At 33.8% G+C, this 16,628-nt stretch overlaps 1 protein-coding gene across 1 annotated transcript in view; it reads left to right on the top strand.

Annotated features, from left to right (window-relative positions):
• Window positions 1-16,628, top strand: part of SRFBP1 (serum response factor binding protein 1) — a 61,793-nt gene that overhangs the window by 22,141 nt on the left and 23,024 nt on the right. The window contains exon 4 of the mRNA XM_008014233.3: window positions 11,365-11,436. Coding sequence (XP_008012424.3) covers window positions 11,365-11,436 — 72 coding nt within the window. The remainder of the gene's footprint in view (window positions 1-11,364; window positions 11,437-16,628) is intronic.

Here is a 16,628-nt window from a genome sequence, read left to right as displayed (position 1 = left end):
GGACTGTATGGTAAAACAGAAGTTTTGGGAGCTTCATTTGACTGCATTATTTGCTAATGTTTATGTTTAATTAATATTTTCTGATAAGATGCAGATCATTCTACAATTGAATTATACAAGTTTTTTAAGCTTTTGTTGACTGAAACAATTATTTTTATATATTGATGAAAATAATTTATAGGTGAAAAATGCATTAAGCTTAGTTTTTAGAATATGAAGATTCAACTTTTGACATGAAATTCAACTTGGAATTAAAGTGAGACAGTACTATTTGTAGACATTTAGTAATTCTTTAACTGGCTGCCAGCAAAAACCTGACACTAGTAAAATTTCTTAGTAGTAAACTTACTTTGTTTTATTATATTGTTCTCCTGTTCAAGACCCTAAATTAGCTTCCTATTGTCTGCCAGATGGGATCTAATTTTTCATGATTAAAAGCATTTTCATCAGTTGACCCCTGTCATCATGCACAACTGTATTAACCTCATTTCTATGTACATACTATAGTCAACATTATATTCCCTATACATTACGCATTCTTGTTTTTTAAGTTTCTACAGTTTTGCCTGATAATAAGGCAGGATTTTCCACCACATCACACATACTTCTGCAAAATCAGACTATCATTTTCACAGCTTTCACCAACCTCTAAAGTAGTGATTTTATTGGGAAAGATGGAGGATGTATGCATAAGGCTTCATCATGCCTTAGGGCATATGTCATAATGGATGGGGGTTTTGTGTGATTGGAGAAAGCTCCTCTAGTAATTTGATTATATTTTTATTGTTCCCACCAACTGCGCTAAACAGAAATTACCCCACTTACTTAAAATTACCCTGCTTACTTCATCCTCATACACACAGTGCTTAGGTAATCAGTTTTTAGAAATCTATTATTAACACATCTTTCTTTTTGTTACTATGACAGGTTATTGGCATGTTATTTCAAACATGAAACTCTGTTTGGATTGCCTTTTTACACAGTGTTCTGCACATAGAAGACTTTCTGTGAAGTTTCTGTGATATGTTTCAAATATAAATGGGCACATCTATAAAAAGATGTGTAAGAGGTTATAGCAGTATATAATTTTTGTTTCACTTATTTGCTGTGGTGAGTAAATAAAATATACAACATCAACATTCCTAGCCATGGTACACTTTAATTTTTAAGAATTTGAATTTCTATAGTCTTAATCCATATAAATGGCATAAATGAAATGTTATTTAAGGTGACCATTGCCTTCAACACGATTATGAAAAGTTACACTAAAACTTTTCATAATGACAGAGGGATCCAGAACAGAGATATTTTCCAGACCAGCTATACCACACAATCCGTTATCATTGTACAGATTGCATTGTGACTTTAGACCAGAAGCTAAAGTGGCTCTCTTTATTTCAGTTAGCACTGTAGGATTCAAAAGACAAAAGTTTTACTTGGTATTTTTTAGTCTGGTACTTTGCCAGAAAAGTTCAAATACTTACTTATAATCTCATCTCAGAACCATCCTCATGACCAAAACATTTTACTTTGGCTCAACAAAAATATATTATGTCTATACTTTGTGTGCGAAATGTTTGGCTAGTTTACAAAAATATAGAAATTAATATGGTGCCTGCGTTTGAGAAGCTTAAAGTCTAATTAGAAAAATGGAGAGAGCTTCACTGTGATGTGTTGAAAGATGCTGATAGACGTATTTGAGGAGGGACACTTAGCACTGCTTGAAGATTCAAGGAAGTCTTTCTGTAACAGGAAGCTGAGTCTTAAAACTTGAGTGAAACTTTAGAAATTGTGGGGTGAAAAACTTAAATTTGTATTGCTTCATTATTTTGTTTTGGTATTGGGTTTTGTTTTTCTTTTTTACATTGTAAAGGAAGTATCTGTAGAACCAAGAAATACAAAGCTTTTAGATTATTAGTTTCTATTCATGAAGTCTGTGTAAGGGAAGATAGTGATTTAAACTCATCTCAACATGATCAAGAGTAAAGATTAACTGCTGTATTTTTTTAATCTAGGTAATAGAAAATAATAAACCTGAATGAAGGACATAGTTATTAAATACACTCTGCCATGGTTCCTGCACAGTGGCAGTGTTTACTGACCTGTCTGGTTTATGTTATATCTAATACTGTGATAACTGAGATATTTAGTGTAACAATTTATAATACCTAACAAGTAAAAATAACTTCAGTATCCATTCTTTCAACAAGCACTTATTGAGCTTTTACCAAATGCGGTATGCTTTTCTAGACACTCAGGTATACCTGAGAAGAGTAGACAAAGGTTTCTGATCTTTTGTAATTTATTTTTGTGGGGAGTTGGGGGATTAGGGTAGACAACACAATAAATAAGTTAATTGTGTAGCATGTTAGTAGATTAAATACTGTGGAAGAAATAGAGCAGAGTGGGAAGGATTAGGAAGTAATCCTGAAGTAGATACTTGGTTATGTAAGTATGGAGTTCAGAGAAATTATCTTGGCTACAGATGGAGATTTTGGGGAGATGTTCACATATATATGATATTTAAAGTAATGAAACTGGATGAAATCACTGAGGTATTATTAGATAATAGTAAAAGGAAGAGTACCAAGGACAGAGTCCTGGTCCTTTCTTAAGTTAGAGAGAAGAGAAAGAACTAGCAAAGGAGACAAAGAAAAATTAACCAAGAATATGGGTCTGACGTAAGTCAAATGAAGATAGAGTATCAAGAAAAAAGGAAGAATTAACAAAAATTGATAGGCCAAGAAGGGGACAGTGCTGCTGATACGTTGAGTAAGAGGAGTACTGAGACTTATTCATTAGATTTAGTGGCGTGGAGATCATCACGGGCTTAAAATAATGGGATTGATGTAACTGGGACAAAAGCCAATGAAGTGAGTTGGAGAGAAAATAAAGAGCATTTGGACATGGCAAGTGTTGACAAGTGTTATAATTAGGGTGATCATATAAACAGATTTCCCTGGGATTGTCTTGGTGTTCATTCACCATGTGGCCCAGCATGTTTATTAATGGTGCCTTATTTTATTCTCAAATGGGCTGTAGTCTGAACAACAAATATATGATCAATGTGGTTGTGATTCATTGCTGTCAGTATGCTTTTTGACACCCAAATTTAGCCAGTAGTAGCCCCTTTAAGCCAGCCTACATAACTTGTTTGAGACCTTAATTTGAACTCCTTTTGTCCTTTTCCGGCATAAGAAATTATCACAGGATTTATACTTTTTCTGCCTCATATCTGTAATAAGCCATTTCTCTAAGAAGTCCTGCTTCATTGTTAGTGGTATTTAAAAACCAAAACCCAAAACATGGATAGTTTTTGATTGGAAGGAAAGGGAGTGAGAAAGTTAGGTAGCCAGTTAGAAGGCATTCTAAAGACAAAATTTTAAAAAGCAAAAATATTACAAAGATATTGAGGTAGAAAATTTATTCAGGTGATTCTATGTAGAATTGAATGTTAAACATGGAAGTGTGTTATAAAATTAGAGCAGTTAGATCAGAAAGATACATTGAGACCAAGTACTGAAAGGATTTAAATACCAAACTGAAAGTTTGACTTCATTCTGTATTCCGGATGGTGATGTAATGGCCCTTGGAGTTACTCATCCTGGAGTCTGGAAGAACAATTAGGCTATTATAATCCACACAATCCATAAAGAAGTCTTGAACCTAGGAGTGGGATAATGGTAATACAATGGAGGGAACAGATACAACTGACAGTACCAAAGAGAAAGCAGAAACGGTGATAGGAGCATAACAGAAGCATAGTAAAGGGACTCCCAATATCTCATGACACTGAACTGTCTAATCCTAGCGGCAGAAGATTGAGATGCAATTTGTTTCCATAGAGAACAAAGGAATAGGTGTAAGAAGAAGATAGTGATATTTTATTTGGAAAAAAAATCTATTGGCAATATGATGATAGAGTATAACTTTATTGAAGTTTCATCTAGAACTGTATGTAAAAAGCAGAACAGTATTTAGGAAATAAAGTTTCTGTTGTCACTGAAAGGTAATCATAATGAAATTCTCAACTATAGAAAAGTATGAAGATTTTGATGTCTCTCACTCTCTCATAAGTTATTTCAGATTCTTTATTTCAGAGAAATGACTCATTTTCAAATGGACCAAAAATCTAGAACCCAGACTTTTCTTGGCACCTTCTAATTTTTTGTATTGGGGATTAATCCCTTATAACCTAAATATACTATTCCAATTTTGATCACACTTTGGAAAATACAAATGTGTTTTGTATTTTATTAAGTTAAAAGCCTGACTCTGATAAGATTCTCTTGAAATTAAAAATGTCAACATGGCTATTGCCTCCAAGTTGCTTTTTGTATTTACCCAATCTTCCTTCCCACACACAATACAGAATAGTTTGGTTACAAATGTTTACTTTCCATGCTTAACCAGAGGCAACACTACACTGCTTATATGGTTATGAGTCACTGTATTAGATTGTTCAAACAAAGTCCCTGGAAAGAAGAAAGACAAGGTTGTAGCCAAATAACCAAAATTGGGATTACCTAATTTTTTCTTAGTTTGATATTTTATGTAAAAGCAAAAAGTGGCATCTAGCACTGTGTGGAATAAGAGAACTGGAATAATTCTGATGGATCTGGTTATTAGGGGATGATGTCTTTAATGTTGAAAACATGAATAATATTAGTTTAACATAATTAGGAAGGAATTAAAACAATTTTTAATTGATCATCACTGACAACAGAATATAGCCAAAAAGCAGAAGAGTATTTGCAGTTATATTCAATTTAGAGAAAAATCTAAATTCAAGAGAACTATATCTGAAAAAAAAAAAAGACATTGGAATTTGTTTGTTTGCTTGTTTGTTTGTTTGAGACGGAGTATAGCTGTGTCGCCAGGCTGGGTTTCAGTGGCATGATCTCGGCTCACTGCAACCTCCGCCTCCCGGGTTCAAGTGATTCTCCTGCCTCAGTCTCCTGAGTAGCTGGGATTACAGTCACCCGCTGCCACACCCAGCTAATTTTTGTATTTTTTTTTGGTAAAGACAGGGTTTCACCATGTTGTCCAGGATGGTCTCGATCTCCTGACCTCATGATCCGCCCACCTCGGCCTCCCAAAGTGCTGGGGTTACAGGTGTGAGCCACCGCGCCCTGCCTGGAATTAGTTTTAGATGAAGGAAAGCTAACTGATGCTGTCTGGTTAATCATCTTACTTAGCATTAACAATATGCACTAGGAAGAACATGGTGTAACAGTATCATATAAGCACAAACTAGTTTCTTTCACAATTTTAAGTGCTATTAACCAGGATTAAGTGTGGTGCGTGAGGGACTAGGTGATCTTTAAACGCTGAGTACATATAAAATGTCCTTGGAATAGGTATATAACTTCTGTCTAAAATGTCTATTACTGGGTCTGGAAATGGATCTTAGTTTTCCATTTGGCATGAAAGAACAAGGTTGTATCTGGCATCTGCCTGGCTTGTTACCTAATGTAGTTTCTCAACCATTCACAATTATAAATCTGTATATTTCAGTGAGTCTTTAAGTAGTGCTTTACCTTCTCCCATTATAAGTAAAACAGAGTAATGTAGAAATGAGCATTAAGTACTCTTCTTTGCAACACTCTAGTAGTCCTCTTGGCTGATTTTTTTTTTCCCTAGTAGTTGCTCTCTTTCAACTTTGTTTCTCTAAAGAAAAAGCCTAGATTGGCAACTCAAAATTTTTTGGCAAATCTTGGATTTGACTTTTTTGCTAATAAGAGACTTAACTGATTTTTTTTTTTCTCACTAAAAAATAGACTTAAAACGGAGCTGCCATTCAACCCAGGAATACCACTACTGGGTGTATACCCAAAAAAAGTAAGTCATTCTACCAAAGACACATGGACATCTATGTTCACAGCTGCACTACTTACAATAGCAAAGACATGGAATCAGTGCAGGTGCCCATCAGTGGTAGATTGAATAAAGAAAATGGTCCATATATACTATGGAATACTGTGCAGCCATAAAAAAAAAAAAAAAAAAAAAGGGAAATTGTGTCCTTTGCAGCAACATGAATGGAGCTGCAGGCTGTATTCTTAAGCAAATTAACAGAGGAAGAGAAAAGCAAATACTGCATGTTCTCAGTTATAAGTGGGAGCTAATCATTGAGTACCCATTGGCTTAAATATGGGAACAATAGACACTGTGGACTACACAGTGGGGAGAAAGCGGGGTTTAAAAACTACCAATGGGGTACTGTCCTCACTACCAGCACGAACGGGATCTGCACTCCAAACCTCAGCATCACACAATATTCCCATGTAACAAATCTGTACATGTACCTTATATCTAAAATAAAAGTTGGGGAAAAAAGGAAATAGACATTTAAAATGTTTCTACACTGGTCCAGTTCTGTTCAACATGTGTCATTGTGCTTGAGTCTGACAGTCAAAGCGAATAAGACACCATTCTTACCCTTGAAGAACTTACACTCTAGACCCTTCGTTCCATTTTTATGTCAAGAATATGGAGAACAAAGGTTATTATAAGCATAAGTTGTTTGTTTTATGTATGTCCTCATGCATTTTTTTTTTTTTTTGACTACATGTCTTATTGCCCGACCATGTTCTCACTTGAAGCAGAATTGTTCCCAGCAAGCTGGTTAGAATATATGTACACTTCTGAATAGTTAGCCAGAAAGCTGTAGTGATTCTTTAGTGCCTAAGCCTCTACATACCATTTGTCTTTCAGAGTTTGCTACTTTTTTGCCAAATTAGGGCTTACTTGCTTTCCAGTGCACGTGTAGAAAACAATTTATAATGAAGAGAGTTGATGTATTGTCAGGTAAGGGACCCCAGCCTCAAATCCAGGGATGTTGTCTATCTTCCCAGGCATTCTTTGTAAATGATTAATTACTTCAGATCTTGAAAACTCAATTCTTCATGTTTCCTCCAGTTTTAATTACTGATCTTCTAGATTCTACTGAGTTTTGCTGTGACTGGCTTCCATAATCAATTTGATAAGTAATTTATATGTTCTTAAAACGTAAGTATTTTGTGACCAAAATATAATGTATTATTGACACTGTTAAATTCAGTCCTACAGTGATAAAAAAAAAAGTTTTTTAAAATTCTCCCTTAAAAAATGGATATTCTGAGTTAAAATATATGTAAATCTAGGTTTCAGAGCAGTTAGGTAAATAATTTGCTAGTCCTCACAATTTAGTATGAACTTCCCAAGCAGACTTCACAGCAGACTCTTAGGAGGATTCAGAAAAACTGTGTGTGAAGTTTTCTCTAATCTTTTAATAGGAACACTAATATTTAAGGTGCTATCTGTACAATTGTAATAGTACATCAAAAGGAGCCTTACTCTGAAAGTCAGTACCTGATTTCTTCTGAATAAGAATAACTTCATAATATATCATTTATTGCAGTTTTTGTGTGTCTAAAAAAAGTCTTAGTTTCTCATTGTTTACTTAAAAGAGTACCTGACAATTCCAGTTATAGCACAGCTTTCCTATCCATCCATATTTGCTAAACACAATTTTTACATTTTATGTGAACCATGTTTTAGGAGATAGTATTCCCTTTTATGACACAAAGAGCTGTATTTAAAACTAGGGTAATAAGGCCGGGCGCGGTGGCTCAAGCCTGTAATCCCAGCACTTTGGGAGGCCGAGACGGGCGGATCACGAGGTCAGGAGATCGAGACCATCCTGGCTAACCCGGTGAAACCCCGTCTCTACTAAAAAAATACAAAAAACTAGCCGGGCGAGGTGGCGGGCGCCTGTAGTCCCAGCTACTCGGGAGGCTGAGGCAGGAGAATGGCGTGAACCCGGGAGGCGGAGCTTGCAGTGAGCAGAGATCCGGCCACTGCACTCCAGCCTGGGCGACAGAGCGAGACTCCGTCTCAAAAAAAAAAAATAATAAAATAAAATAAAATAAAATAAAATAAAATAAAATAAAACTAGGGTAATAAACGAGTTGATCCAAAATACTGAAGTATAAATGGTATAAGACAAAAAGTTTAAGCCATCCAAATACATCTATATTTTGCTTAGTTTTAAGGTAAATATTTAATTACTATTTATGGCATATAGTGTTTGTCCAAATAATACGGTATAATGAATTATTTTATAATACAAAGATTGGTAGGAGATAGAAAATACCTTAATTTCCTAGTGCCTCTGTATCAAATTACGACAAATTTAGTGGCATAAAACAACACAAATGTATTGTCTTACAGTGCTGAAGGTTAGAAGTCCTAACGGTAACAGGACTGTATTATTTCTGTAGGCTTTCAGTGGGGCTATATTCTCTCTAGTCTCTAGGGGAGAAATTTTCCTGCCTTTTCAGCTTCTATAGGCCACCTGCATTCCTTGACTCATGATGTCTTTCTCCATCTTCAAGGCGAGCAGCATAGCATCTTCTCTTCCCTCTCTCCCTTCTCCCCCCTCCACCTCCCCCATTTCCCACACTTACGTTTTTGTTTGTTTGTTTGTTTTCTCTGCATCTCCTTCTCTTTGACCTTTCTGCTACCCTCTTGTAAGGAAGATTGTGATTACATTTGGCTTACCTGGATAATCCAGGATAATAACCCCATCTTAAAAATTCTTAATTACATCAGGAAAGTCCTTTCTGCCATGTGAAATAATGTATTCATAGGCTCTGGGGATTAGGACATACATGGACGTCTTCCAGGAGCTATTCAGCCTAGCACACAGTGTGTAATTAATCACTACTTAGGTTCTAAAAGTAGAGGTTATTATAATCATGCTTTGTGTTTGCGTATCATGCTACTAGAGCTACAAATGGTTTTCCCTTTCTCAATCAAATAATACGTTTTCCACTTATTAGCCCATTTTAGGGGTATTGTATTCCTAAACTACTCCCTGTAGTTTTTATTACATGGATTTTTTAATGTCTTAAGTTTAATATCTACCATGTATCTGGGGCTTTGGGTTTCTGGGGGAAAAAAAGTAAAACAGTGAATGAGCTTTTTAAAAATTGATACTCTGGCTCCTGCTATTGCTATGAGTAATAAACTGCCATTTGTCTCTGACCCAGGAGCCTTGTGTCTTCTGCCAACATCTGTCATACAGTATCTGTTTGGCCAACTTGTTAGCTTTCAAATCTTGACATTGGGTATTGCTAATAATTACTCCAACAAATTAACAGCCTTAGTGGCAAACGTATTTCTTTAAATATACCCAACCTGAGTAAATTCATATCAACTTCACTTTCTGTATGTCTTTTAAATATATTTTGTTTATTTTGAACCTTCAAATCATTCTCCCTGAAATATTTCTGAAAGACCACAAAAGCTGCCAAAATTACTTGCTTGGGTTGCTCAGAGCCTCACATTTATTAAAAAACATATGTATATATTCCCTTCTGCTGAAAGGGTTATAATAACACTTAGCTCATATAAATCATGCTTCATTTTAAAACCGGTGTTTCTCATACCTAGAAGATTCTGATGGTCTTGGTTAAAGGATCATATGACATCACCACAAACCATGAAATATAAACTCGTTTTTTGTTAGTTTTTCGTGAATGCTTTTAAACATGGTAGAGATTTTTTAAATTTATCATAGAGGCAGTAGGCCAGAAAGATGATGATCTAATAAAGATACTAGTTAAGATCAGTCTTTCTACCACCTAGTTATAGGACCTTGGACAAATCACATGATTTGAGTCTTACTTTTCACTTGTTAAATGAGGAATTGACAGAGGTAATTTCGGTTACTTTTACTTGAGTAATTTCATTCACTTACTTTCATTATTTTTATTTACCAATGCAGTTGTTTTAAGGCTAATAACCACTTTAAATGCTTTTCATAAATTTTGGTACGTAGTATTTTCTTTTTGTTACAAATTCTGACGTATCTGTTTATATTTCCCCTTTCTCAAGACTTGTTTAGTTGAGGTGGTTTTATTTATTTATTGTTTTAATTCCAGATGGAAAGGACTTTTAAAATTTTTCCTTTGTTAATTAGTTGATTTTCTTTCATTTCTACTTTTTCATTTTGATCAGAGAATGTTGCTTATAGTATTTTACTTGATGGAGCTTACTGTTGCTATACTTTCTTTGACTTAATGATAATTTTTATCAATATTCTATGTGTACTTGAGAAGAAGATACAATTGTTTTTAAGATCTTGTAATTTTCTTTCCCTATTTTGTTCTTTCTTGACTGGAAGTTGTGTGTCAGAGTCTTGAGCTAATAAATAGTATTTCTATTTCCTTTATTTCGTGAGGTTTCTGCTTTATGTAATAGTTGTGTTTTATTTGATGCATAGTCATAAATGTTATCTTTTTTGTCTTAATTTTGTTTTCTTTGCCTCAGCTTTGTCTGAAACACAGTCTCAGCACCTGCTTTCTAATTTTTCCTGTTTGCCGGCTATATCTTTGAGCCTTTTTAAATAACTGTGTTCTTTGTCTTTATTATATACAGTATAGAGTTAGGTTTTGCTTTGTGATTCAGTTTGAAAATATTTTTCTTCTAATAGGTACATTACACTAATTCACATTCCGTTATATTCCTGATGTTTCCTTTCAACTCTGTCATATTTTATATTCTAATTACTGAATATTCTATGTTGTATTTACTGTTTATTTCTCTACTTAATGTGTCTTCTTTGTCAAAGATTTTTAAAAAATTATTTTGGTATTTAGAAAAGTCTGTATTTTCTTTCCATGGATGACGTTGTATTTATATCTCATATTGCCTATACTTTTCCATTTTCTTATGTATCTTTTATTTTCCACTCTGTTCATTTTGAACAGTATCCTTCAACTCCTGTTTACCTGACCTAGACGGTAGTCAGTAATCTTACTCTTTCCCCATCTCCTCTACTTTTTCTAGTTGTAGTTTTTCTTGCTTAATCAAAACATATAAAGCCTACCTACTGTTCTTTCTCCTATACCCCCACACTTATTGTAGTCATAGCTCTACAAATAGATACAATACTCAACATCAATTATTTTATCAAAGTTATCTTTTGCTGGCTTCTAGAAGATTCCTCAGGAGAGGCACATTATATAATATTTCCTGAATTCTTGCAGTTCAAAACTGTTTTTCTATACATTAGATATTTGGAGCGCTGCTTGACTGGGTATAAAATCCTAAGGTTAGAGTTGTTTGTATGGAGTTCCTTGAAAATACTGCTTCTTACTTGTCTTGTATGTTGTTCTCACAAGGATTTGCTCTTAAAGTCATTTTGCTGTGGCTGTTTTAGTAGCACGATAATATCTTACTGTGGTGGGAGTTAATTCCTTTCTCAGAATTAAGATGTTATTTAATATTAAGTTTCTTAAGACATGGAAAGGAACTTAATAATAGTGATAATTTAAAGATAGACACGTAACTAAAATTTGTTTTATTTTTTCGCAGGAATTGAAACCTGATATAGTAACTAAATCTGCTCTTGGTGATGATATCAACTTTGAAAAAATCTGCAAAAAGGTATATCTGCAGTGGATTATATTTGTCTTATGAAGTTTCTCATTTATATTTCTTATTTTGTTCTTGAAGAGAAAACTTACCAAGAAGCCATGCTATTAGTTTGTAATTACTTTTCCTAAATGAACTCCATTACTGCCACCAAAAAAAAATTTTTATGCTTATTTATAAATTTTGTTTTGCTGTAATATCATACCTTCGAGGTCCTTAAAGGTATGTTGAACTTAATATGACATTTCATGCATTATATAAAAATTAGTCTGTTGATCATACTACTTAGAACTAACATTCTTTATTATTTTTCCAAGTATTTTTTATGAATATCTCATTTAATCTGTACATTTGCCCTTTGAAAGATGTTTTTTCACTCTCTTTTTACAAATGAGGAAACTGGAACCTAAAAAGAATTAGAGGTGATTAAGAACACACCACCCTTAGGTGATATCATCATTACATTTTTCTACATCTTCCGCTCTTTGGATTATCCACTCCCGCTTTTATAATTGGTGCCCACGTTGTTCCACTTGAGAACAGATTTTGTATTAATTGATTTTTCTGTATTGTGTTTGTTTTTACTTTCATTGATTTTTGTTCCACTCTACATTCTTTCCATTTTCTTGATTTATGGGGTTTTTTTTCCTGGTTTCTTAATGTGGAAGCTTAAATTACTGGTTTTAGACCTTTTCTAATAAAAGCATTAAATACTGTTCATTTATCTGTAAGCAATACTTTAGCTGCATCTCATAAATTTTGATATGCTATGTTTTTTTGGCTTAGTTTAAAATGTTTTAAATTTCCCTTGAACCCTCTTTGACCCATGGTTTAATTCAAAATGTGTTGCCTAATTTCCAAATGGGTTTTCCGGTATCTTTTTGCTATTTTTTGTTTATTTAATTCTTTTATGATCCATGAACATACATTTTGTGATTTCTATTCCTTTGAATGTTGTACTTTTGTTATAGTCCAGAGTATAGCATATCTTGGTAAATATTTCATGTGCACTTGAAGACAGCATATATTCTGTTGGGGTATCTGTAAATGTTAAGTCAAATTGGCTGATGGTATTCAGATTATCCATATTTTTGCTGTTTCTTTCTGCCTACTTTGTTAAGAGGTATGTTGGAACCTCCAACTATGAATGTCAGTTTGCCTATTTGATCTTTCAATCTTGTCACTTTTTGCCTTAAGCATTTTAAAACGTGTATGTTAGGTATGTAAACTTTTAGGATTTATGCTCTTGAGGCACTGATCCTTTATCATTATGTAATGGCCCTCCTTAACCCCGATAATGTTTATTGTGCTAAAGTCCATCTTGTCCAAAGTTTATATCACTGCTTTAGCTTTCTTTTGGTTATTGTTTACATTCAGTATCTTTCTCCATTATTTTACTTTTAAACTGCATATGTCTGTGTACTTAAGGTGATTTTTAAAAATATCAATAGCATATGTTTGGATCATGCTTTTTATCCAGTCTGATAATCTCTCTTTTAAGTGGTATGTTTAGGCCATTTCTCTTCAGTGTGATTATTGATGTGGTTGGATTAAAATCTACCAGTTAGCAGTTGTTTTCTATTTGCTTCATATCTTTTGCTTTGTTTTTCTTCTTTTTTTGGTCTCCTGTGAGTTAATTGAGCATCTTATCTCTTCTGCTGACCTATTTATTACATGTACATGTTTTATTATTGTTTTTTAGTGTTCACTCTACAGTTTATAATATACACCTTTAATTAACCAAAATCTGCTTTCACATAATTTTATGCTGCTTTATATGCAGTATAATGATCTAAGAACAGTAAATGCCAATTACTTTATGCCTTCTATTGTGCCGTTGTTGTTAAACATTTTACATATGCTGTAAGCATATAATAGATTTTCCTATTTTTGCTTTGAACATTTGAACCATTCAGTTTAGAAATAATTAAACATGAGAATAAATCATTTTTTTACTTTCATTTATTCAGTTTTGATTGCTCTTTATTTCCTTGTTTAAATCCAAGTTTTCTGCTGGTGTATTTGTTTTTCCTGAAGACTCTTAAAATATCTTGAAGAGTAGGTCTGCTGGCAGTAGTTTCTACAATTTTTTGGCAAGGAAGTTTCTGTTTGTTCTTTATTTTAAAAAATATTTTTACTAAGTGTAGAATTCTGTGTTGATAGTTCTTGTCTTTCTCACTTTGTCATCTAGCTTCTTTACTTTTGTAAAAGTCTGCCATAATTCTTATCTTTGATCCTCTGTATATAATGACCCACCTCATCTCACTCCAAACTGAGTATAAGATGTTCACTCTAACTAGTTCAGTGTGAATTTGCTATTTGTCCATCCTTTTGGCTCTTTCTGGTTCTCTAACTCTCCAGATAGGAACCAGAAATTCACAAGTCTCAACATCTGAATTTTGGAAGGAAAGAAACCAGAAATCTAAATTTTGCATTAATTTTTATGATAAATTATAAGACTACCAAATTTTGGGTTGTCTAGAGTGTAACCTTGAGCTGTATGTTCCCAGAGGATACATTATCATTCTTTCTACCTTCAGGGGACTTGAATAGAAAAAATTGACATACACTGACTCTGGATGTCATGTTTTTCATCAATAAAATACTTCAGTGAGATCACCATTAAAGGTCCCTCCTCCAAGCTCTTAGGTTTTTCTCTTATTTCTAAACCTCCATAAAGTTTTGCTTTTGAGAATCACTATTCTCAAAAAGTGATGGGATAATTCAAATGTAATAGATCAGAGCATACTTTATAATATACTATGATAATTATATAAAAGTTTCCAATCATAACTACTTGAGTAAAATGAATAAAAGTTTGTGTAATGTTAAGGTCTCTCAAACTGTTGGAAATTTTGCTATAACAGGTTGGTATCTAAATACTCATTCAGTAGATGTTTATGTGCAAATCAGCATGCTAGATGATTTAGGGCCATGATCTCAAAACTTTTCTTTCTCTCAGAACCTTTTGTTAAAAATTTTACCCCACACTAAGTGTTGTATATTAAATACATGAAAACAGCTGCTGTAGGGATTGGGGCTGGCAGTTAAGAAGCCAAGTCATCCTTTGGTATCTTAAAAACATTGCTAAGGACACTATAAGAAAAGATAAGAGATAATCTTAACCACAGAGTTTATTTCTAAAAGAGAGTTTTTACTTGTAACTAACTATAAGATGTGTGTAAGAAAAAGATTTGAAAATACTCATTCTTATATTACATAGTGATTTGTCTTTAAATTTGAATTATTTATTAAATACAACATATATTCAGTGCTATAGTTTTCACTAAAGTATGTTAGATACAATCACATTTAATTTTTAATATTCGCAACTCTAGTGGAGGAGTTTTGATTGGGAGAGAATTACAACCCCATTGTGTAAAGTAGAAACTAGAGCTCATGGAGATTAGTTTGTCCAGATCAGTACAATCAGCAAGTTAACTGATCAAGAATGTAAATCTGTGTCTTCTGAAGGTTTCATTAACATAACAAGCTTTTGATCTGGATTTCATTCTAATTCATTCTTTTGTATAATCTGATGTTTCATCATTAATTTTGACAAATACTGGATTTTGCTATGTTTACTTTTCTTCAGGATTGCTGTGGAATCCATGTAATGGGCTTACTCTTTGAATTTTTAAATACAGTACAACTTCAGAAACTAAATTCTTACCAAAGACTTTTATTTGAGGTCCTGATTAGATTTAGATTTAGCATTATGTATTGTGAAAGGATATTTGAAACAGATACTGCGTAGTTTTTACTTTTCTTCCTCTTCATCATACCTAAGGAAGAATCATCAATCCACTGGCATCATTAATAGTTTGTGGCAGTAATTATTAATAGTACTCATAGAGATGTGAGAAATTGTTGCATATTAGAGTCTCAAAGTGTTGAGAATATTTTTCAGGGAAAATCCAAAGATTAAAAAGTTATTTGAACTGGATGATGTTAAGGTTTTTTCCCAGCCTTAAGAAAAAAAGCACTGATGCTACATTTATGTAGCATCATTTCTCTACAATTAATTGATATTAGTCATTTTAAATTTTAAGGCATTTTATGGCAAGAAAAGCTGTCCTTGTCAGAAAAGCAACACAAAAGTTATGAGTGCAATTTTGCAGTAAGTATTTTTATTCCATGTAATTCATTCATAAAGAGAAGAAAGGCTTAGCATGGCGGCTCAGCCTGTAGTCCCAGTGCTTTGCTCCCAAAGGAGGCCAAAACAGGTGGATCACTTAAGCCCAGGAGTTCAGGACTAGCCTGGGCAACTTGGTGAAACCCCATCTCTACAAAAAAAAAAAATCCAAAAAAATAAGCTGGGCGTGGTGACACACAGCTGTAGTCTTAACTACTCAGGAGGCTACATTGGGAGAATCACATGAGCCTGGGAGGTCGAGGCTGTAGTGAGCTGTGGTCATGCCACTGTACTCCAGCATGGGTGAAAGAGTGAGACTGTGTCTCAGAAAAAAAAAAGAGAGAGAGAGAGAGAAGAAAAATGTTAGCCCTAAAATGGTTTTAAATTTGTGCTCAGGTCTTACTGAGGCAAAATAATGACATGTTGAACAGAATAGTGCTAATTAAATAAAAATATGGCACAATATATTTGTTTTTAATTTTGTTGAGATGTCAAAATATATAATAATTGTTTTTTTGCCATATATGTCTTTAGCGTACTGATTTCCTTTCCTTTGGATATATACTCATACCCAGTAATGGGATTACTGAATCTTATGGTAGTTCTATTTTTTATTTTGTTTTAGAACCTCCATACTGTTCCTCATAGTGGTGGTATTAATTTACATTGCCATCCAACAATGTACAAGGGTTCCCTTTTCTCCACATCCTCTCCATCACTTGTTATCTTCAGGCTTTTTTGTAATAGCCATTCTTATGGGTTAGAGGTGATATCTCATTATGGTTTTAATTTGCATTTCCTTAATGATTAGTGATATTGAACATTTTTTATGTATCCATTGGCCATTTGAATGTGTCCTTTTGGGAAATGTTTGTTTAGGTCCTTTGCCCATTTTTAATTGGGTTATTTACTTGCTAGTGAGTTTCTTTTTGTTTGTTTATTTTTATTTTTATGTTTTATTTGAGACAGGGTCTCGCTGTGTCACCCACACTGGAGTGCAGTGGCAGGATCTCAGCTCACTGCCACCTCCACCTCTCGAATTCAAGCGATCCTCCCACCTCAGCCTCCC

Source organism: Chlorocebus sabaeus, chromosome 23 (genome assembly GCF_047675955.1).
Source record: "Chlorocebus sabaeus isolate Y175 chromosome 23, mChlSab1.0.hap1, whole genome shotgun sequence".
NCBI lineage: Eukaryota > Metazoa > Chordata > Mammalia > Primates > Cercopithecidae > Chlorocebus > Chlorocebus sabaeus.
Note: the sequence above shows the minus strand (reverse complement) of the source record. Positions and strands in the feature narration are given on the sequence as shown.